The sequence below is a fragment of the Zonotrichia leucophrys genome, chromosome 17 (assembly GCF_028769735.1).
Source record: "Zonotrichia leucophrys gambelii isolate GWCS_2022_RI chromosome 17, RI_Zleu_2.0, whole genome shotgun sequence".
Taxonomy (NCBI): Eukaryota; Metazoa; Chordata; class Aves; order Passeriformes; family Passerellidae; genus Zonotrichia; species Zonotrichia leucophrys.
This window is the reverse complement of record NC_088186.1, coordinates 4587005-4608983: the sequence shown is the minus strand read 5'-3', so window position 1 is coordinate 4608983 and position 21979 is coordinate 4587005. Positions and strand designations below refer to the sequence as shown.

Below are 21979 nucleotides of genomic sequence, written 5' to 3'. Positions count from 1 at the left end.
GTTTGCAGAGCCCCACATTTGCACAGAGTGGGGAAATCCAGGATGCCACACACTGGGAGGTGATGGCTGCAGCCAAGTGGAGGCAGTGCTGATGTTCTCAGGTAGGCTGAGATTTTCCTGGGCTGGGCAGGCAGGTGGGCACTGGGTGCTGAGTGCCCTGGTAGTGGCAGCACAGGCAGGGATCAGGCAGGAGCTGCTGGGTGTGGGTGATGTGGCAGTTCCCGTGTGATTTAAGGGCTGCCACAGCCCCACGTGGTACCTGAGGCAGGAGAGGTTGGGTTTTACGGGCTGGGTGAGGGTGCCTGGGAAGGGAACAAGCTCTTCCTCCCACTGGGATCACAGAATCACATGGTTTGGGTTGGAAGGGACCTTTAAATGTCATTTAGTTCAACTCCCAGCCATTGGCAGAGACACATTCCACTATCCCAGGCTGCTCCAAGCCCTGTCCAGCCTTGTCCTTGAACACCTCCAGGGATGGATGGGGCAGCCACAGCTTCTTTGGGACCCTGTGCCAGGGCCCCACCACCCTCATTGTACAAAATGCCTCCCCAATATCCCATCTGCTCTCTGGCAGGGTGAGCCAGCCCTGTCACTCCATTCCCAGCTCTCTGGAGCCCCTTTAGGCACTGCAAGGAGCTCCAAGCTCTCCCTGGAGCCTTGTGCAGGCTGAGCACCCCCAGCTCTCCCAGCCTGGCTCCAGGGCAGAGCAGCTCCAGCCCCTGGAGCATCTCCAAGGCCTCCTGTGGGCTCACTCCAACAGCTCCAGGTCCCTCCTGTGCTGGGGTCCAGAGCTGGATGCAGTGCTCCAGGTGGGGCTCACCAGAGCAGAGCAGAGGGGCAGAATCACCTCCCTGACCAGGGATCAGTTCCAGGAGGGCATGAATCATAACTTGATGTACATTATTTTCCCTTGAGGGAGGAAAGTATGAACAAAGCCCAGGAGTGAGGGCTCCTCAGGACCTCAGGCACTTGCTTGTCCAAGCACTGGTGCCACCTGGATGGTGTGTCACTCACATGGGCACAGCCTGGATGCTCAGTTCACTGAGGGAATTTTGAGCTATGTATAAAAGTGCAAAGAAAATGTAAAATTTGTGTTATTATCTTTGGAATCCTGAGAACCACCTTTCATTTAGTACTTAAAGTCCCCACTGCAGTTTGGACAGGTGTCTTTAAAGACACCTGAGTGCCCAATTCCCAGGGTTACCTGTGCATCCACTGCCCTCTGTGACTGCACAGTTGCGTAGACAAATGGCACTGGCACCAGGAGCCGTGGCTGTTCTGCTCCTCAGTGCAATACCCATCTTCAATTCCCCACCCACGGGGGATTTCCAGCCTATTTGCATAGGAATAATCCTGTTCCAGGAGCCTGGGGGTGCTGTGGAGAGCCCACTGTGCAGGGAGGTGCTGGCAGGGCAGGTGCTGCAGCTGGGCTGTCACCCTGTAGGCAGGAGGAATGGCATGGGTGGCGTGTCCCAGGGGTGCTGGAGGCTCAGAGCCACACAGCTGCTGCTCAGGGATGCAGGATGATCTTTCAGCCCATGAACTGGAGCTGAAGCCTCCCAGGGATGCAGGATGATTCTTCAGCCCTGTGAGATGGAGCTGCAGGGATGCTCCCAGGGATGCAGGATGATCCTTCAGCCCATGAGCAGGAGCTGCAGGGATACTCCCAGGAATGCAGGGTAATTCTTCAGTCCACAAACTGGAGCTGCACATTCCCAGAGATGCAGGATGATACTTCAGCCCATGAACTGGAGTTGCAGGGATGCTCCCAGAGATGCAGGATGATCCTTCAGCCCATGAGCTGGAGTTGCAGGGATGCTCCCAGGGATGCAGGGTGATTCTTCAGCCCATGGACTGAAGCTGCAGACTCCCAGGAATGCAGGGTGATTCTTCAGTCCACAAACTGGAGCTGCATGTTCCCAGGGATGCAGGATGATCCTTCTGCCCATGAGCTGGAGCTGCAGGGATGCTCCCAGGGGCATGGGTGTCTCAGGTGGGAGGTGACAGTGATGGAGCACAGCGTGCGTGGCAGGGGGACAGGAGGGACAGCAGGTGTTCCCTGCCCTCCCTGGGGCCTGGCAGAGTGTCTGTGCTGCTGGGGCCAGTGCTGTGCTGCTGTCAGGGGACACAGCAGTGGCTGTCACCTGCTGCCAGCTCGGGCTGTGCTGGCTGGGGACACAGTGGGGACACGTGTGCTATCGAGGCCACGCAGCGCCAGGGCAGGAGGGTGGGAATTCAGGGAGGATGGGAATTCAGGGAGGATGGGAATTGAAGGAGGATGGGAATTCATCAGCAGCTCCTTCCCAGGTGATCAGGAGGCAGGTGATGCTTCTCCAAGGTGAGTGATGGAAAATGCAGGGAGGGTGGGCTTTGAAAGGTATCCGTGCCAGGGGGGCATTCAGGGTGCCCAGGTATGGGGGGGGAGAAGCTGAAGAACAGATTAATCAGGAAGATTTGGGGGAAACCCCTTGAGGGGAAGTGCCTGGTGACACCTGGTGTTGGTGCTGCAAAGGCAGGCAGCACAGCCCCTCATGGATGCCCTGAGGAGGGAGGGGGATGCCATCATCCCCAGCTCTGACTCTGGCACTGAAATGTGAATTGCAGCACAAAAAGAACTACGTTTCCCAGTTTCCCTTGCAGCCCAGGGGAATAAGCAATTGGAAGATTTAAATAGACCAGGCCAGAAGCAACCAACCTTTGGCACAATGTTTTTCCCTCCTCTTCTTCATATCTATTGGCTGTCCAACCTTTTTCCCTGGCACTGGAGTGGCTGCCCAGCCTGGCATTAATTTTCCTTCCAAGCTTGCTAGGCCCATGAAGTAAACAGCCATGTGCATTCCTTACTCTATATTTAACAGCTGCAGCCTGTGCTGGGGGCAACTGCAACAGAGGGGAACCTTTGTGGCTTCCCAAATTCACAGCTTGTGAGGGTGGGAGTGGGGGAAGCTTTCTGCGGGGACAAGAGGGATTTCTCTCCTTGCCGGTATTTGCAAAGCAGGTTGCGTTAAACAGAGACTGCAATGCCAGCATCCCAGCCACGCTCCAGGGCCAGAGACAGGAACAATGTCCTCAACAGGGCTGAGTTCCTGTCCCTGAACCAGCCCTTGAAGGGGAACCAGGAGGGCAGGAGCTCCAGCAGGAAGCAGAGCGGCCAGGCCGGGGCAGCCGGTGCCCAGAGCGGCGGCCCCAAGGAGCGGCGGCAGTCGCAGCAGCTGCCCGAGGAGGATTGCATGCAGCTCAACCCCTCCTTCAAGGGAATCGCCTTCAACTCGCTGCTGGCCATCGATATCTGCATGTCCAAGAGGCTGGGGGTGTGTGCCAACAGAGCCTCCTCCTGGGGAGGTGCCCGCTCCATGATCAACCTGCTGGGGATAACGGGGCACGGCATCCCCTGGATCGCGGGCACGCTCATCTGCCTGGTGAAGAGCAGCACGCTGGCAGGCCAGGAGGTCCTCATGAACCTGCTGCTGGGTGAGTGGCAAACCTCCCTCCCTGCTGGGGAAGCCCAGCCCTCCTCACAAGGGACAGCAGCAGTGCTGGGACTCCTCCTCTGGCTGCTCCCGGCATCAGAAGTGGTCGGGAAGCAGGGAGTGACCTTTAGGGTGAATGCTGCACTTATTGGCCCTCCTGGTCCCAGGGGCTGGGGGTCATGGATGGCACAGGAAGGTGTCTAAGAGGGGTGCGGTGACCATGGAAGCTGGGGACAGCCGTGGGGCACGGACAGGCCCCTGGTGCTGCGTGGGGCAGGGTTGTCCAGTCAGACTGGACAGTGTCCGTGGTGGGAGGGTGGATACCAGCAGTGGTGTCTTTTATTTAATCTGTGGTCAACTGCCTGGTGTTTGATAGGGTATCATAAAGATGATAGTCCCTAATATCTGGATTAATTCCTGAGGGTGTTATTTCCATCCCCTTGCCACCTTCTTGACCAGATTCCATGTGATGTGAGTCCTGTCACCTTCCCTGCTGCAGTTTGCTCTCACATCCTCCTTCCCTTGGGTACCTTTCTTGCTGCTGTCCCCGTTTCCATGTGCTAATGTGACCCAGAGGCTGTGTAGGCAGGCTGGGATCCCTCTGGCTCTCCTGCTAGTCCTTCCTGGCATGGTGGTGGTCAGTGTCCCTGTTTCTGGATGTTTTGGAGGGTTTGGCTCCTCCATTGACCAGGACCCACCCTGGTGTCCCACCAGTGACCAGGATGAGCTCTGGCTGTGACTTGCTTAGATCCTGTCCCCAGCCTGCCCAGGCCACGTGTAACTGAGGACCTTGCTCTTCTTGCTCCTCTGCCTTTGGCACAGGGTTCAGTTATTCTGTTTTTCCTTGTGACTAAATACCCTCTCCTCTGGCTATGACCCACCCTGGTGTTTCACCCTCCCTAAAAACTCAGCAATCCCACTTCTGGTTGGTAGGAGAAATTGAAAACATTGGATTTAGACCCTTTCTTCTCAGGGAGCATTTTGAGAGGCCACAGGGACACTTTATTTCTCAGGCACCACAGGAAAGGGACGTCCTGTCCGCAGGGGCTGACTGTGACGTGGCCCCAGGTTTTGGGGTTTTTTTCACAAGTTCATCCTTCAGAGAGGGTGGAGACTGACCTGGACTGGCTTGAAAAGCACAGTGGGAGCTGCCTTTTCTCCCCTGTGCCTTTGGAGGAGACTGTGCTGGTGCTGTGACATCTCCTGGGGGGAGGCTGTGGTGGGAAGAGGCCAGAATAGCTCCAGCGTGATGCAGAACCCACTGACATCAGCAGCTCCTGCAGGGGCTCCTCAGGGCTGGGGTCAGCCCCTCCTGGGAACACAGGATCCATCCAAAAGGGCACGAGGATGAAATAGCAGGTGACTAACAGCGACCAGCACAGCCTCCAGATGTCTCTTGACCCAAGAGCCTCTGACGGGGCTGGAGCCTGAAAACTCTGACTGCTTTGACTCCAGAATATTTGAGATCCTTGCAAAGAGCTGGTGCCCCTTCTGGCTTAAAAACAAGGAAGGTTTTCTCACCCTTCTGTTACTATATGAGGAGGACAAATGCAAAGCCACTTCAGGGTCATGTTCTAACTTTGTGGAGTGGTGGCTGGGAGAGCTCATCCCTGCAACACTACCCACATCTCCAGGTCTCCTGAGCTCCAACATGGTGCCCAGGGACAAGCTGGGGGTTCTGGAGCACTGCATCCTTGCCTAGACACACTACTCCCATTGCCAGGACAGGAAATAGTTAACTGGTGTGAAGGACCAGTTCCATAGGTCTGGCAATTCCCAAAGAGCCCCACTGCTCCCTCTGAAAGGACAGCAGTGAGTGGTGGGGCTGGCCAGGGTGCCCTCAGCCTCTCTTGCCAGAGCTTCTGCAGGAGGACTGGTGTCATCCCCCAGAGCAGATCTCTTGGGCTGGTATTTAAGATTTCAGTCAGAAACTCTGAGTGTCTGAGTAGCTGCTGCCATGGTATCTGCACTGCTGGTGGAGAAGGAGCCTGGGGCTGCTGGACCTCGATGGGTCCCCAAGAAAAGTGGGGTCTTGTGTAGACAGGAAGGTCATGGCACCTCTGCTGCATCTGGCATCCTTGGTCCCTCTTGCTGCTGCTTTCCTGTGGTTCAAATCCACCAGGATATGGTTTAAAGCCCTCCTGTTTAGGCGCAGGCCAAAGGGAAGGGAAGGGAACCTCCTGGTGTTCCCCTGCTGGAAGGGGGAAGCTGGGGCTGTCTGTGGCACCCCTTGAGTGCCTCCCCGGGCTCTCCTCCCTTCCCCGGCTGGCTGAGGGTTTGATCCATCAAGCAGAATTTCTGATGCAGTCTCTGGGCAGGCAGCCAGCCCATCATAGAGCACTTGTTTAGGATTTGCAATCAGGCTTCCCAGGCGAGGAGACAGGAGACTGCTGGAGGGGGACTGGGAGCCTGGCAGCAGCACCACTGCAGATGGAGGAGGAGCTCCCACCAGGGCTTTGCCAGCACTTGTGGGGGCATTTCAGGTGAGGGGGTCTGACCCTGGGATGCCCCATCCATCCCCTCTGCAGATGCTGATTAACAACCCCAAGCAATGTTTTCCCTCCATGTTTGTCATCTGTGATGGAATTTATTGATTCCCCTTCTCACAGTGATCCTTTCCAGCAAATGCCAAACCAGCCAGAGAAGCACACACAGCCTGTTACTGAAAAGATGGGAGAAAGCAGATATCTGTGCCCACTGTAAAAATCCCTCTGCCAGGACATGCTTTCAGGAAGATTGTCTCAGCATCAGCAGCCCTGGCTGAGCAAAAGTCAGGGAGAAGCTCCACAACCCCTTGGCTAAATTGATAAAATCATAACCCAGGAAATCCCCCAGTTATAAAGTTCATTTTATTTGTCTGCCATTGTTGGAACTTTTAGGGCTATTCAAGCTTTTCTCTGCAATCACAAGGGTTTCCTGAAAACTAAGGTGCTTGGAAAGTAATTTGAACTTTGCAGTTGGGCTTGCAGGGGGAAAGCAGTTATAAAACTTTCAGTAAAATGCCCAGATCTGCTTCAGAACCAGACAGAAATTCCATTAAACCCTGGGGGCAGCAGTACCTCGGTTTCTGGTTCTGATCCATCTGGTGAGGATGTGGATCCAAATTTAGTGATTCATTGACTGCAAAGCCAGCAAAGAACATTTGGATCATCGATCTAACCCACGGCAAAATACAGGCTGTAGCACATCCCTTAATTTATTCCTGTTCAATTTGTTAAGGGAAAAAACCCAAACACTCAATCTGATGTGCAGTTACAAGTGAGGGTGAACTTGTCAGAGCCATTTCTGTATTACTGCAGTGGTTGGGATTCTCACAAGAGCTTTTAGTTGGACTCTCCCCTTCATTGCGTCTCCATACCCTTCTCTGTCCAGCTGAACAGCCCTTCCAGCCATCATCTCTTCTGCCTTTCAGTATTTTGGATAGTGCTCAAGTAATTTCTTCACCACCTATTTATTAAGCTAAACAGATTGATCTCGTTAAACTGATGGTCATTGCAGATCCAGGCACCTTGTCACTGCAGAGGGGATGGAATGTGGTCACTGGGGATGGAATGTGGTCATTGGGGATGGAATGTGGTCACTGGGGATGGAATATGGTCACTGGGGATGGAATATGGTCACTGGGGATGGAATGTGGTCATTGGGGATGGAATGTGATCACTGGGGATGGAATATGGTCACTGGGGATGGAATGTGGTCACTGGGGATGGAATGTGGTCACTGGGGATGGAATGTGGTCACTGGGGATGGAATATGGTCACTGGGGATGGAATGTGGTCACTGGGGATGGAATATGGTCACTGTGGATGGAATGTGGTCATTGGGGATGGAATATGGTCACTGTGGATGGAATGTGATCACTGGGGATGGAATGTGGTGACTGGGGATGGAATATGGTCACTGGGGATAGAATGTGGTCACTGAGGATGGAATATGGTCACTGAGGATGGAATGTGGTCACTGGGGATGGAATGTGGTCATTGGGGATGGAATATGGTTGCCCACCCAAGGTGGTCACTCCAGTGAGGCTCCACTTTTGTGTTTACAGCCAAACCCCTGCTGTGTTAAGCTATTTGCCATCCAGCTGGTGCCTTTGCTGTTGGGAGGCACCTGCTTGGGTCATCCTTGCACGTGAAATTGTGTTTGTGCTTGGTTTGAAGGAGCAGGAATGGTTCTGCTCTCTGGAACAGGCACCCAGGCTAGGAGAAGAGAAAATCCCTTGTCCTCTCTTTGCTTGCTGTCTCAGTGACACAGGGCCTGGTGCTCAGCCATCTCCAGCTGGCTCTGCATCCCCTTGGAGGGCAGGATGGCTCTTTGGAGCTGTCACTGAGCATTTATCCCATTAAATACAGCACTGCCTCAGGGTGTGGGTGTATCAGCGAGCAGTGTCAGGCTGGGGATGGGTCAATGCCACAGGAGGAGCAAAGGAGGGAGCCCAGGGCAGCTTTTCCATTCCTGGAGGTCAGCAGGGAGGAAGTTCTTGATCTGTCCAGCCTTCTTCCTGAATACTGACCTAGCTTTACTCTGACCAGAAGCCAAGCCATGACATTCTGAAGCATTCCCTGCAGACCCCCTAAGAAAGAAAATTATAAATCCATAAATATGGTCAGAACTCTGTGGTCCCATTCTGGCAGCTTCCAAGCAAGACCAGATTTACAAGAAATTGGTGGATTAGGAAGGAGAAAGAGAAAAATGCCTTCCCCAAGCCCCTTGAGACCCCAGTGACCCTGTTCTAACAATACAGATGTGCTTCAGGTATTGTCCTGCTTCTCTATGGAGGATGAAAAATGCAGACAGTGCAGCCTGATGCTGGTAAAGGTCACGGGGTAGATGAGATGCCCAGGCAGTGCAGAGGAGCTGATCCTGTCAGCTGAGCCTCAGGGCAGCCCAGGCCCAGCAGAGAGGCCGGGGAGCTGCAGATGGATCAGTCTGAATCCAGCAGAGCTTGCTCAGCCCAGAGCCCCAGAGATGGTTTGGGGCCAGATGTGTCTGTTTTTTCCCCTTTCATTCTTGCACTGTGAGAGGAGGGATTTCCTGAGCCAGGCAGGGCAGAGCACATTCCATCAGGGATGGCTAGAGCAGCTCAGGAGCTGCTGCCCTGCGGAACCATCCATCCCTCCTTGGGCAGCCTGGCACATGGAGGGGGCTCAGCTGCTGTCCCCCTCCCCTCCCAGCCCTGCCAGTGCCCACCAAGGTCTCACTGAGCCCACCAAGGTCTCACTGAGCCAGCAGCATGTCTGCCCAGTGAGGTGGAAACATTTCAGTGCCAAATAACCCACCATGAGTGACCCATGGAAGGTGCCAGGCAGAGGGAACAGCGCAGATGCCCCTGCATCCAGCATTTAGACACAGGTCCAGCCTGGCATTAAACATTCCCCTTCATCACTCCAGGCTGCTAATCTGCCTCTGTTCTGCCCAGATACAGCAGCTGAAGCCCGTGGTCTGTGGTGGGTGCTGTGCTCAGCCTTCATCCCTTCACAGCTGATGAGCTCAGGCATCTCTGAGCAGGCAGCAATGCCCAGCTCTGCCTCCCCCCTTCCTGCTGCCTGCAGTGTCCCCTTGCATAAAGGACAGGCAGGGACAGCCTGGCACTCATCTGGCTGTGGCTGGAGCTGGCACGGGGGTGTTTCCATGCTCTGATCAGCCCCTGGGACCAGGCAGCACCGATTTGCTCAGGTCCTGGCCGGCTGCAGGGGATGCTGCGAGCCCTGCAGGCAGCAGAGTGCAGCCCTTGGGGAACGTGCAGAGAGCTGGAATCCAACCCTGGAGCTGGAATCCAACCCAGCAGAGCCAGCAGAGAAACCGAGCCTGCATGCAGAGCAAAAGAGAAAAGAAGTGCGAGGGTTGTTGAATGGGAAGAGGGGGAATAAACATGGGAAATGAGTCATCCTTGTGTCTGTCACTGCGGGAACCACTTCCCATTGCCCCTGCCTGCAGCTCCGAGGGGACAGTGGCTGTTCCACCGGGCAGAGCTGCAGGAGCAGAGCCAGGGCAGCTCCCAGGGATGGGGGAGTGTGTCTGCCTCTAACTCGCCCTGACAGGAGCAGCGGCTGCGGAGAGCAGGGTGGGCAGTGAGGTGAGGTGGGAGGAGCAGCAGCAGCAGGGAGAGCCCTTAGGAAATCCTGCTCTGGGTCAGGATGGGTGCACGATGGGGTGGGAAAGGGGGGAATCAGATGGATTCTCCTTTTCTCCTCCACTTTGAGGAAACCTCCATGCTCTAACCTGGAACAGAGAACCAGGGATGCTGGCAGAGGTACCTGATCTGGGTCCACGCTGGGAGGTGTGATGGTTGGAGGCCCTGTGAGCATCACAGAGTCAGACCTTTTAAGAGTTTAAATTTTTAAAATTTTAAAAAGTCTGATTTTTAAATTTTTGAATTTTTAAAATTTTAAAAGGTCTGATTTTTAAAATTTTTAATTTTTAAAATTTAAAAAATTTAAATTTTTAAAAATTTTTTTGCCAGTTTGCCTCTTTGAAAGCAGTGGGGTGGAACTCCAAGCCCAAACAGCACTGAGGCCATCAAGGATCCCGTCCTTTGTGCCTGGGCCATGCTGCTGGTCCTCAGCCCAAGGCACTTCTCTTCCTCCAGCTCATCCCATGCAGTGCTGGGAGTGGCTCTGGGGTGTGCTGGTGGTTCCTGTGCTGCTGCCATGGGGTACAGGAGCATTTCAAGCTGTCAGAGCCCTTCTGGAGGCAGATGAGCCATCCTCAGGGCTGCTCAGCTCCTTTTCCCCAGCAGCACGAGCCCTTTTCACTGTGCTCCCCCTCTTGCCTGCATCTCTCCCCAGCCTGTGCAGCCCCACTCAGTATTTGATGCTGAGTTCAAATTTCCCAGCTCCCAGGGCACAGTGTTTCCAAAGGGAGAGCTCCAGGCAGCCTGTGTTTGCACTCAGGGCTGCTTCTAATCATCCAGAATATAGCAAATCTATTTTTACTCGTTGTGGGGTTTTATTTTAATTAATTGCACAATTCTGCTTTCCACCATTTTATCACCTCCCCATGACCACTTACCCCACACTGATGCTTGTTCAGCCAAAAAATAACCCCCCCTCAAACAGCAAAATGCCTGATTCATTGGCTCTTCAGTGTGTCATGCTTTTTGTCAGCTCTTACACCCAATAGCGCCACATTTGGGGGACAAAGTGGAGGAATGGAGGGGTTCATTTCCAGAGTGGACCTCTTCCAGGTGCTGCTGACTCCACTGGAGAGAGGGTGAAGACTCTTTTGAAAGCTGCATCTTTCATTAATGCCAACGAGATAAGGCTGCAAACACACAGCTCATTTTCCAGGTCAGGGAGCCCAATGCCTGCAGGAGATTGGGGAAGTTCAGAAGGAGTAGGAGGGGGCACGTAAGTAAAAAGAAAAAAGGGTGGGGGGGAAATGATGAATTCTAATTATGGAGCTGAAGAAAGTGTTTCCTGGGAGTGGTGGCGTTTGTCCAGAGTTCAGCACTGGGTGAGGGTGGGCAATGTGGGCAATACAGAATTTTCCAAGCCAGTCTTGGCCCCACACCTGGCCTCAGCAGCTGCAGTGGGGAGCACGTGGCACCTCCAGCACGCTGGCTTTGAGGCCCAGGCAATGAGTTGTCCCCAGCTTGGCTCTGTGTGTGCACATCTTGTCTGAGGCACATCTGCTCCCACATTGGGGGCCTCCTGAGCTCGTGTGATGAGCTCACTCTCCATTCCTGGGCATTCACCTCCCTGTTTTCCCCTCCCCATGTGCTCAGTCGTGGTTCTGGGGGCTGAGTCCAGCCTGTGAGTGTTTCTGATCCCAATCTCTGGAGAGCAGCCCTGTGTCATGCAGGCAGCCCCATGTGTGTGCAGTCACGTGGATCTGGGCTGCAGGAGCAGATGAGGCCAAGGGCTCTTTTGGCTTTCTCCTCTTTTCCTCCCCCCCTGCCCCTAGAACTGCACCCAGGTTGTTTTTCAGCTGTGGTTTTGATAACATGTTTATATAAACACTCCAGCTGGAATCTGCCTCCCTCCCTGGAGACTCTGCCTGGCTCCAACCTGGAGCAGACCATGTCCCCAAGGGTGCTCACACCATCCTCAGCCTCCTCCAGCCTTCAGGGACAGCAGCAGAGATGCCACCCTGGGGACAGAAAGGACCTTATGGTGACAGGGGACATCCAACTGCTTCAGTTCCTTTTAAATTCAAGCTTTGGGGTTTGGTTCTGCTGCTGATGGTTCAGGTTTGTCCTTGTGCCCAGCCTGCACAGGGCTCCTCTCTGCTCACCTCTCTGCTCATAATGGGCTCCTCACATTTGGCAGATAATTGTTTTCCTTTCCTTATTAATAGATATAAAATGCCTGCCCAGGGGGCTCACTTTCAGCTCATTTACTGTGCATCTGATGCCAGATGTTGGCTTTTTACAATACCAAGGTGATCTCTGATGCTAAAATTGTCACAGGCAGGACAAGACTTGCTCTTTGGTTTTGTGTTTTAAGGAAATTGTAGATGTTAATGTAGGATTTGGGGACATGGTGGTTTTGTGTTGGAAATCTGAAGGATTGTTTCCCTTAACACCAGGTCAACAGGGAAATTCCTGATTTTTTTCAGAAAAATGTGAAAGGAGCAAGAATGGGCAAAACGTAATCGTTTCTTTAGTCTCAAATACAGCACCACCTGGATTTTACATCCAGTGATGCCTCTGGTTTAAATCCAGTGCTACCTGGCTCTGGGGGGGGAAAGGCACGATGAAAAAAATGCTTCACATTAAAATGTCTTGCTCCTCTCATCCCAGCCTCAGTCAGGTGGCACTCTGCCATGCCTGCTGTGCTTTTGACAGCCCCAGGGTCCCCAGAGAGCAGCCAGTGCAGGCTGCAGCTCCTTCCATGGGCTCTCCTGGGGCTGTGCCTGCTCCAGCCTCCAGCCAGGAGGGTTTGCAGGGCTCTGTGAGGCACCAGGGAAGGACAGAGCCAAGGTGGTGCTGCTGGTTTGCAGGTGGCAGGTGCAAGGCTCAGGAGCTTGGGGTTGAACAGCAGGAGCAGCCCCCAGTGCAGAGACACCCACCTGCAGCACCCGATACAGTTAACCCCTTAGTGCCCACCCGAGGAGGGAGGGTTTGATGTGCATTAAGGGGAGGAAGGAAACCAAGGTCTGAGTGGGAATGTAGGTCATGGGATTGGGAGGGAATAGGGCTGGGCATGGGGCTGCTGGGCAATGGCACTGTGGCTGCTCCTGAAGGATGGGGCTGCTGGGCAATGGCACTGTCTGTGGCTGCTCCTCAAGGATGGGCCCTTGGCAGCAGCACTGCCTGCTGATTCACCCTGCCTGTGCTGGCAGCAGCAAGAGAGGGAAGGGGAGCAGCAGAGACCCAGCACTGGGAAGGAAAATAGCAGAGATCCAGCACTAAAAGGGGAACAGCAGAGATCCAGCACTGGGAAGGAAAATAGCAGGGATCCAGCACTGGGAAAGGGAACAGAAGAATTCCAGCACTGGGAAAATAAACAGCAGAGATCCAGCACTAAAAGGGGAACAGAAGAGATCCAGCACTGATAAAAGGGAACAGCAGAGATCCAGCACTGGGAAAGGGAACAGCAGACAGTAGGAAGGAGAACAGCAGACACTGGGAAGGAGAACAGCAGAGACCCCAGGGCAGTGGGACCCCCCAAGCCTCAGGGGCTGCTGTGGCTGTTTCATAAAGAAATCTCCATGAAAGGAACGGAAAGTGCAAGGGGAAGTGACAGAAAAAGCACCAGACGAGGGATTTTCTGTGGTTTTTTTTTCTTTTAACGGCAAATTAACCCCTGGTTTTAATGCTGTCATGCCTTCCCATCCTGAAACGTGGGCAAATGAGGCTTTTTGCTTTCTGTGCATCATTTGACGAAAATCAAAGCTAGCAGTACTGAAGGCCCATTTTATTCATCTTCTGAATGAAAGGATTATTAGAACTGCTCTTTGGCTTGTTCTCCATGCCCTGAACACCTCCATGCACACATGCCTGCATCCCTCCAGTTGCCCTGACATCACCTTTGACCGTAAAAAAATATTGCCAGTGCAAAATACTGACAGGCAGTGGTGAGCAGCACACATTGCTAAAGCACATGGCACTGGTGCTGCTGATCCATGGGCAGGTTTGGTGGGGAATGGTCTCTAGGGAATTTATTGAACACTGTGGAGGAGACACTGGGATCTGTTGGGGTGCACAGACTCGTTCTGGAGCCCTGGCTTGGCTTCCCAGCAATGCAATTGGTGCTGACTTCAGCAGAGCAGCTTGGGCCAGAGCCTTATCTTGGCAGCACTGGTGCATCATATCTCTGATGCTTCTGGGTTCCCAAGAATTTGATGAGTCTGGGTTCCCGAGGGAGCATCGTGGAGCTTCAGTTTCACACAGTTCTCGTCCAGGGTGAGATGGGGCTGGTGGGAAATGCAGCTGATAAGCTGAAAATCATCCCCTAAAGCACTTTGCTGGATCAGGGCTGTCTGGGGTCACTTAATGGGGTGAGGAGTTGGGCTGGGGTGATTTAGGAAGCCCAGCATGAGCAGAGCCCTGTGTGGCAGGGCAGCCCTGCAATGGTCAGCCAGGCCTGGGCTCACAGCATTTGACCTTACCAGGGAGCCAGGGTGAGTGGCTGCTCCAGGGCTCCACAGCCTGTCTGAAATCCCTCCCTCCCTTTCTCCCCACAGCCAGCCTGTCAAAAAAAGAAAAAAAAAAAAATCAGCAAATTGCAGACAAGCACTGTGGTGAGTGTGGGGGTCCTGGTGGGCTGCAGGCCTCCCCCTGCTCTCTCCCTGCCTGCTGGTCACATCCAGCAGCAGCTGGGCAGTCCCTGGTTGTCCTTGTCCACCCAAACCCACTGGTGTGAGTGGCCTCCTTGCAGCCCCTTGCCAGCTGCAGCCTCAACACCTTTGTTCAGGTGCCATCCTTGAACCTTTGCTCTGTGTCGATCTCCTGCTTTTTGTGGCTGTCCTGGATTCCTGCTGCTGTCCATGCCAGGGAGGAGCTGGTACCCAGATCTTTTCCTCTGCTCTATCTGCCCTCCACAGCTCTGAGAACCCAGGGCATGCCTGACCCATTGGGCAGAAGGTTCAGGGAGGTCCTGCTGTCCAAGATCCCTGCAGATGGGGGAGAAAAGCAGTCTGCCACAAGGAGAGGGTTGTGCCAGGATAAATAGCAGCCCCTTCCCAAAGCAGTGCTGGAGCTGGGGGTGGCACAGGCAGAAGGTGGGTGAGCAGAGCTGCTGTGACAGCTCCTCACTTCCAGCTCCTGCCAGGTGCTGAGCAGGCAGGTGGAGCTGCCTCCCATGTGCCATCTCATTTCCCATCCCCACCACCACCACACCCCCATCCATGCTCCTGAATCCTTGTCAGCTCTCAAGGAATGGTCTTTACCAGGGCCTGGGAGCCAAACGAGTGCCCCTAGCATTCCTGCTGAGGGAGCAGGCTGTGCTGGTGATGGCAGATACGTTCTTGTCATTGCTGCAGGGAGCTGAAATCAGCTCTCTGACTAATTAGGAGGGTTGGGGAAAAGCAGATGAGGGGATTAAAGAGAAATAAAATTGATGCTAGGAAATAGAAATGACAGTACCTGTCGGCTGGGACGAAGCGGGTGGGCTGAAGAGGAGGGAGATGTAGACAAGTGCTGATGGGTTTCACTCCTGAAGCTGTTAAGGAGGAATGTTGGTTTGGTGTATAGGGCTGCAGCTGCAGGTGCCTGTGCCCCCACAAGCCTGGGTTTGCTGGGCTGGGAGGTGGGGTACCCCCATTGCATTTGCACAGGGAAGGGGCTGTGTGGGGTGACAGGCAGGCAGAAAGTCACAGGGAGGAAGAGGTGAGAGAAACAAGAAATGGCTCGTGGGTGTTTGGTGCTTTGGCAGAGGAAGGAGGATGGGTGGGGGATGTCTGGGAGGATGTCACCCACCCTCCAACACGCTGTGGTGCTGTTTCTAACACATGAGCCCATTTTTCTTTATTGTTCCCCTTGGCTCACTGGCTCCTGATGCTCTTTTCTTAGTGAAATCTGTCAGCATGGTGAGAAATCTGTCAGCATGGTGTGATCCCCTGGCTGCTCTGGGCAGGAGGAGGTGGTGGGCTTGGGAGAGGACAAGGGACAACCCTAGAAAGTGCTGTGGGGCACCTCTCCTCCAGCAGACTGCTCACTGCAGCCTGGTCAGCCTTGCTGCACAAGGTTTCTAAAGCATGAGGTGGAGGCAGCAACGGGAACACCCAGAGTGGGGGTTTGAGGGCCAAAAGAGTTTCAATTTTAGCTTTGCCAACTGCTCTCTTCCTGGCCAGGTGGGTCTCTCGCCTCTGTGGTTTGGGGCTCTCCTCTGTCAGATGGTGACAGTGGTGTTTGCCTCCTCTGTGGGCAAACTGGGAGGGCTGATCAACATTTGGGTGGTGACCTGAGGATGGGGAAGCTGTGTACATCTGTACCATGGACATGTCATCAGAACCAGACACAAATTTTTATTTAAAGACAATGACAATCTGTTGGGGAAGGTGAAACAGGAAAGCCTTATAAATATGATTGTCTGGCAAAAGATTTTGATAATATAGAAACTATAAGTGAGATTGAAATGAAAGCAAGCTTTGAGATCCCTCAGTTACTGAACAACTGGAAAACAATGGTGTAGCCAGACTGAAGGTAATCCCCTTTTGATCAAACAACACCCTCTGCTTGCAGACAGGCCCAAGGGTCAGAGCAGACCCTACAGCTTGGCAGAAGGGACCCAAAGAGGAGTTTTTAGGGTTTAAAATGTAACACAGTATGGTAATGTAATGATTCTTATGGGCTGTATGTAAATGCTATAGGATTTGTATCTTGTACTAGATTGGTTAGTGAGAGTTAGAATATTCAACACAGGAGATGATTTATTGCAGTGTAACGGGAACTTTGCTCTCTTAGCTCTTACCCCTTTTACTGTCTTATGCTTTTACTCTCTTATCCTCTCATCCTCTCTACTCCTTCCTTCTCCCGGGCCTGCTCTGAGCTGTGGCTGCAGCTCCAGCAGGGCCCTGCACCCAGGCCCTTTGCAATAAACCCCAAATCACAGCAGGGCCCTGCACCCAGGCCCTGTGCAATGAACCCCAAATCTCAGCAGGGCCCTGCACCCAGGCCCTTTGCAATAAACCCCAAATCCCAAAAGGCCCCTGCACCCAGGCCCTGTGCAATGAACCCCAAATCTCAGCAGGGCCCTGCACCCAGGCCCTTTGCAATAAACCCCAAATCCCAAAAGGCCCCTGCACCCAGGCCCTGTGCAATAAACCCCAAATCCACAACCTGGCTCCAGAGATCTCTCATCTCCGTCCGTCCTGGCTGTGCTACCCCCCAACACTCCTACAACAACCCTTTAATGTTATGCCTTGAAAATTGCCCTCAACTCTGTCTCTCACTGCTCCCTCTGTGTCTCCTGTTTTGTAGCCCTGCTCCTGGACATCATGATCGTGGCAGGTCTGCAGAAGCTGGCCAAGAGGAAGGGCCCCTACGACATCACCCCTGGCCTGTTGGACTACCTGACCATGGACACGTACGCCTTTCCCGCCGGGCACGCCAGCAGGGTGGCCATGCTCTCCAAGTTCTTCCTCAACCACCTGGTCCTGGCCATCCCTCTCCGCATCCTGCTGGTGCTCTGGGCCCTCTGTGTGGGCCTGTCCCGTGTGATGATCGGGAGGCACCACATCACCGACGTCCTCTCCGGCTTTGTGTTCGGCTACCTGCAGTTCAGGCTGGTGGAGTTGATATGGATGTCTTCCAACACGTGTCAGATGTTGATATCCATCTGGTGAACGTGGAGGACTTGGAAGCTAGAAGATACTTTGAGAGTTCCCCACCCCTCCCAGTATTTTCTACGTGTTGTTTGTTGGAAGCTGTTGTAACTTCCATGAGTAGTGATGTTTTTTAATGTTGCTTCCCCACCTTTAAAAAAAATTATTGTAATGGATTGGGTTTTAGAAATCAAGGGCCTTACCTGTGTTTTGGCCATATTCTCAAGCTCTGTTTGGACAGCAGCCTAATTAAGCTTTACAGGTGAGAGAAATGAGCTCCATGTCTGCCTTCTTTAGGTGGTTCACATTGGCACCTTGGTATGTCCTCAGGATGGGCAGTGCCTGAGAGCTTCCTGAGAAGACATTTGTGAACTTTTTAGAGGATAAATTATTTTGGCCACAGTGCTTTTTTTTCTTTTTGTAAGCCCAGCAGTTGTGTCTTGTACAGAGTCAGGACACTGCTGGTGCTTTACAGATAATAAATAATCATAAAAATCCTGCCCTGTTTGGTTCTTATCATGAGGGAGGGGAGAAAACGAGCCCAGTGTGGCTTTGAGATATACAGTCAGCATGGAGCAGGTCCTGTAGTATTGCTGCCCAAGGGGATGCAAACTTTTGCTTTGGGTGGGATGGGCCTAGTTGGGTGCCCAGGACATGGAAGGAAAACCTCTTCTGTGAGGGTGCAGGAGGAGTTTTTGGTCTGGTAAGGGACACATAATGCCTTGATGTGGTGCTGTTTCTTCCCATTATTGACAAGTGGCCTCCTTGAAGCCTGGTGGATTCTTATCCAGGGTGATGGCCATGCTCAGTGTGCTGTCTCCTAAATGGATCCCCCCCGTCACAACTGCCATAAGAAAATCTCATATTTTGAACAGAATGTTCCAGTTCTCTGTGGTCTAGCTGTCTCTAGAAGACAGTTTGATGCTTGGCAGGTGATGGATACTATCAGACATCTTTCCTAACTGGATGAATCCTGCAGAATGGAGGGGTCCTGTCATCCTTGTGCTCCTGTGGATCCCAAGAAAAATTCACCAGGCTTGCAAGGCCAGGGAGGAGTCAGCTGGGACCTGTGCTGTCATCTCACCCTGCACGTTGGGAGGCCTCTTCCTCCAGGAGCTGGTGAGAAGAAGACATTCAGCTAATGACTGTTGCAAGCTGCTGACATTTGTTGCTCTTTGATGATTAATATGAAAAGAAGCTGAACAGAAAATCTATCCCTGGCATGTGTCTCCAGCTGGGATGTCAGCACAGAGCCCTGGGAGCTGCCGGCTCCGAGGCTGGAGCAGGAGCGTGCTGAGGGGGCATCCATGTCCTTCCAGCACCAGCCTCCCACGGAGCTCACAGATGAGCTGTCCCCTGGGAAGGGCTGTCACCACCGAGCGTGTTGGGAAAGGGGAGAGCTCAGGGTTGTCCCTGGAGGCTGCAGCAGCAGCAGGCAGAGCAGCGGGGGTGGCGGGTGCTGTCCTGCTTCCCTCCTGCTGCTGTGTGTGGGAGCAGGGATGTGCCACCCTCCCAGCAGGGCTTTCCTTTGCCAGCCTCCTTCTCCTGCAAAGATTTCTGTGAAGGAGTGAGCTGTGGTGCTTTTTCTTCCTTCCAGGCATTATTACACGTGGCAGAGTTTATCCTCGTCCCTAGCAAGGGTGGCAGCACGTTCTGAGCTCTGGCTGTGGGTGATGCACCAATGTGCAGCTGGAGATGACAGGTTCCTGAAGGGGCAGGGAGCAGGGATTGCCTCTTCTCCCATGGCTTTGTGGGAAATTCTCACTTTGTAGCTCCAGAATTTACTGAACCTTTGCAAATAGGTTGGATGATTCTTCAGCCGTGTTAGCGGGTCCAGGTTTCCTTGCACTTGTGTTGTCTTCTCTTGGAATATCCAGGGTGGCAGAATGGCTTTGTAGGAGTTGCTCCTGATCTTTGCTGGTGTAATCAGGAGAGCGTGGCCTGGAGAAGCTGCCACTGTGGGTTAGATCAGCTGAGCTGGTCTCAGCCCAGCAAAGCAAGGCTGGAGAGCAGGGGGAGGTGAGCTGGGGCGATTCCCAGGGGTAAGTTGGGATTCACAGGCTAAGGCTTTCTCCCACAGAGAGTTTCTCCAGGGAATCTTCCTCCTCAGCCCCCTGCAGCCTGTGCCCCTTATCCCTCACAGTGCTTCAGTGCCCTCAGCAACTGAAGGGAAGCTTTTGGGAGACCTTGCACAAGATGAGAGTGAATTTGGGCACAGAGACAGCAGGAGAGCCTTGCCTTAGCCATGGCTGCCCTCCCAGCAAGCCAAGACATTCCTGATCCCTCTCTCCCTGCCTGCCACGCTGAAGGTACTGCTCAGAAACAACCAGCATCGCTGTGGAGAGCAGCAGCTTCTGTCTCTATAGCAACAGCAGGGGATGGTGGGTGCCTGTCCCCTGTCCCTGGGAGCTGGAGCAGGACCCTGGGGCTGCTCTGTGCCCATGCTCACCGTGGAAGTGTGGGGAGACAAAAAGCCAAATGGTTTGAGCTCCTTCAGGATGGTCCAGGATTGTGAGTGTTTTGCCTGAACCTTCAGATCCCCAAATTCAGCCTGTGAGGTGTGGGAGGTCCTTCCAAGCCAAGGCCTGTCCAACCAGAAGGATCGAAGAAGTCCTGACCATGGCATCTTCTGCCTTTCAGTTCATCTAAGAGATTAATTCAGAAAATGGCCAGGAGGAGACAAGTGCAGTGTGTGGGCTGGGGACTGCTGCCATCAGCACTCCACTGGGAGAGTCCCAGGCTGCTGTAGTGATGATTTCGTGTGTGATCCTGCAGGGGACAGTGAAAGGCCCCTCCTCCTCTTACCCTAATGCTGATTATGCTCAGCAGCAGCAAAAAGAGATTTTAATTTATTAAATTCAAAAAAAAAAAAAAAAAGGGTTCCAGGGCCAGGGCAAGTAGCAAATCTGGATTATATCTTCGGGCATATGTGGCAATCACGCCTGGGGTGTTTAGTTCTCCTCTCCTCTCCTCAACCTAAGCTGGTGTTTTATTCCTGACAAGCTGTTTTGTACATTTGTGGCTGGGGCTGTGCTGAATGAAGGCAGGACAAATCCTTTCCCACATCAGGGCTGTGCTGCCCTCCTGCCATGGCAGGGTCCTCTCTGTCCCCCAGGACTCACTCATTGTCTGTGTCCATCCCAGGATGAGGCAGCTGAAGGGGAGGGACCTGTGGGACATGCTGCAGGGTGGGTTGGCAGGTTTGAGAGGCTGTCACACAAGGTCTCCCAGCAGTATCACAGGTGTGTCTCTAAGAACCCAGAAACTGGGTTTTCTTGGGCAAACACACTCTTTTTGTTCAGCCAGGATGTCTCTGAGGGGGATGCAGGGACCCATTGGTTTATCTGGCTCCCAGGAGCTCAGTGCAGCAGCCCCAGCTCTTGTCACAGCCCTGACACTGCTCCCTGCAGCACCAAGCCCTACAGGATGTCCCTGGCACCCACAAACTCACTTTTGAAGCACTAAGGTTTCATTCCAATTAGGGGGAATCACCTGCATGATTTTCAGTTAAGATTTTTAATTAAAGTGCTAATTAACCATGTCATTTCCAGGCTACACGTTTAATATATTGGGCAAAGCCTAAGGAAATGGGACAGTGCCTCCCCTTCACACATACATATTCCAGAGGGTGCTGCAACATGAAATACACAAATATAGATGATGCCTTTTATGTGATTTTGGTGACCTGAACCAGAGGTGCAGCCAGTTCTTGCCTCAGCACACTGGACTTCAGGCAGAGACATGGACAGGTATGCTGCAGGTGGGAGCAGGTGACCAAAGAGGTGTTTTTCTCTGGTGCTGACCCAAATGCCTGGCTGATGTGCCTGTGTCTGCTCAGTTTAGGGGTGCTGCTGGGGCTCTGCCCCCCAGACAGGCAGGGATGGGGGTGTTTCATTCCGTGCCTCGCTGGGAGCAGCAAAGATCTCGGCGCTCGTTGGCTCCCCAGGACACAGGAGTCAAAGCGGATTAAAGGTCCCTCGGCTGATCACATTTATTTCATTATTTGAGTGAAATCCCTTGTAAATACTGCCTCCCTCCCCTTTTCTTTTTATAAAAATAGAAGGCACGAAAGAATTGGAGATTTAGGAAAAGTTAATCACAGGAGTCGCTTGAAATCCATTAACCTCACACAGCCTGAGCGAGGCTGATCCGTGCCTGAACCCTGCTGCAGAGAGGAGATGCTGGATGGCCTGGGGGGCCCCCAATCTCCCTAAAAAAAGAACTTTCCCTGAAAAATACCTTGTTCTTAGCAGGCTGGGTGGTATTACAGCCTTTGTTCACAGTCTGGCCGTGATGAAGTGCTAATTGCAGTGTTGGAACAAATTGGCTGAAGCTCCCAGGAGGCTCCAGAGCTCTGGGATCACGTGTGGGAACCCTGCAGCAGATGCTGCTGGCCAGCCTGTGGGCTCAGGGCCATTGGAAATGCCAGTGCTCTTCCCTTTACACTGTGATTCCTCTGAGCTTCTGTGGAGGATGGGACTTGGGCTTTGCAGAGGGATCTACCCCAGTTTTTCTAACAAATTGCAGACAGGTGCAGCTCGTTTCCATTCCTCAGAAATTGCCCTGAGTCCCATTCCTCCAATATCCCCATGCCCTTGGGACTCTCTCTGATTTCCTCTCTTCTCCCAGGACCAGTTTTGTGCAAGACCATCAGTGCTGGTAAGCCAGACCTGCAGAAATTAATTAAATGAAAAGCAATGGGAACAGAAGCTGAGAACTAAAATGATGGATGTTCATGCAACACTTGCCCAGAGCCCAAAGTGCTCTGGGCATTGGGTGATGTTTGTTTCCAGCCAAGG

The 21979-nt window shown here is 53.1% G+C and overlaps 1 protein-coding gene across 1 annotated transcript; it reads left to right on the top strand.

The window, feature by feature from the left end:
- The first annotated feature begins 2291 nt into the window (after nucleotides 1-2291).
- On the top strand, nucleotides 2292-17678 carry PLPP7 (phospholipid phosphatase 7 (inactive)). Its single transcript, XM_064727713.1, has 3 exons — nucleotides 2292-2338; nucleotides 2999-3471; nucleotides 16837-17678. Exons 2-3 carry the CDS (start codon nucleotides 3021-3023, stop codon nucleotides 17199-17201), a joined length of 816 nt encoding a protein of 271 aa, XP_064583783.1. The 5' UTR covers nucleotides 2292-2338; nucleotides 2999-3020; the 3' UTR covers nucleotides 17202-17678.
- Nucleotides 17679-21979: the final 4301 nt, after the last annotated feature.

Coding starts and splice junctions, on each gene's coding strand:
- PLPP7 (XM_064727713.1), top strand. CDS start 3,021: ATGCCAGCATCCCAGCCACGCTCCAGGGCCAGAGACAGGAACAATGTC. Junction 3,472..16,836: donor CCTCATGAACCTGCTGCTGG/GTGAGTGGCAAA, acceptor CCTGTTTTGTAG/CCCTGCTCCTGGACATCATG.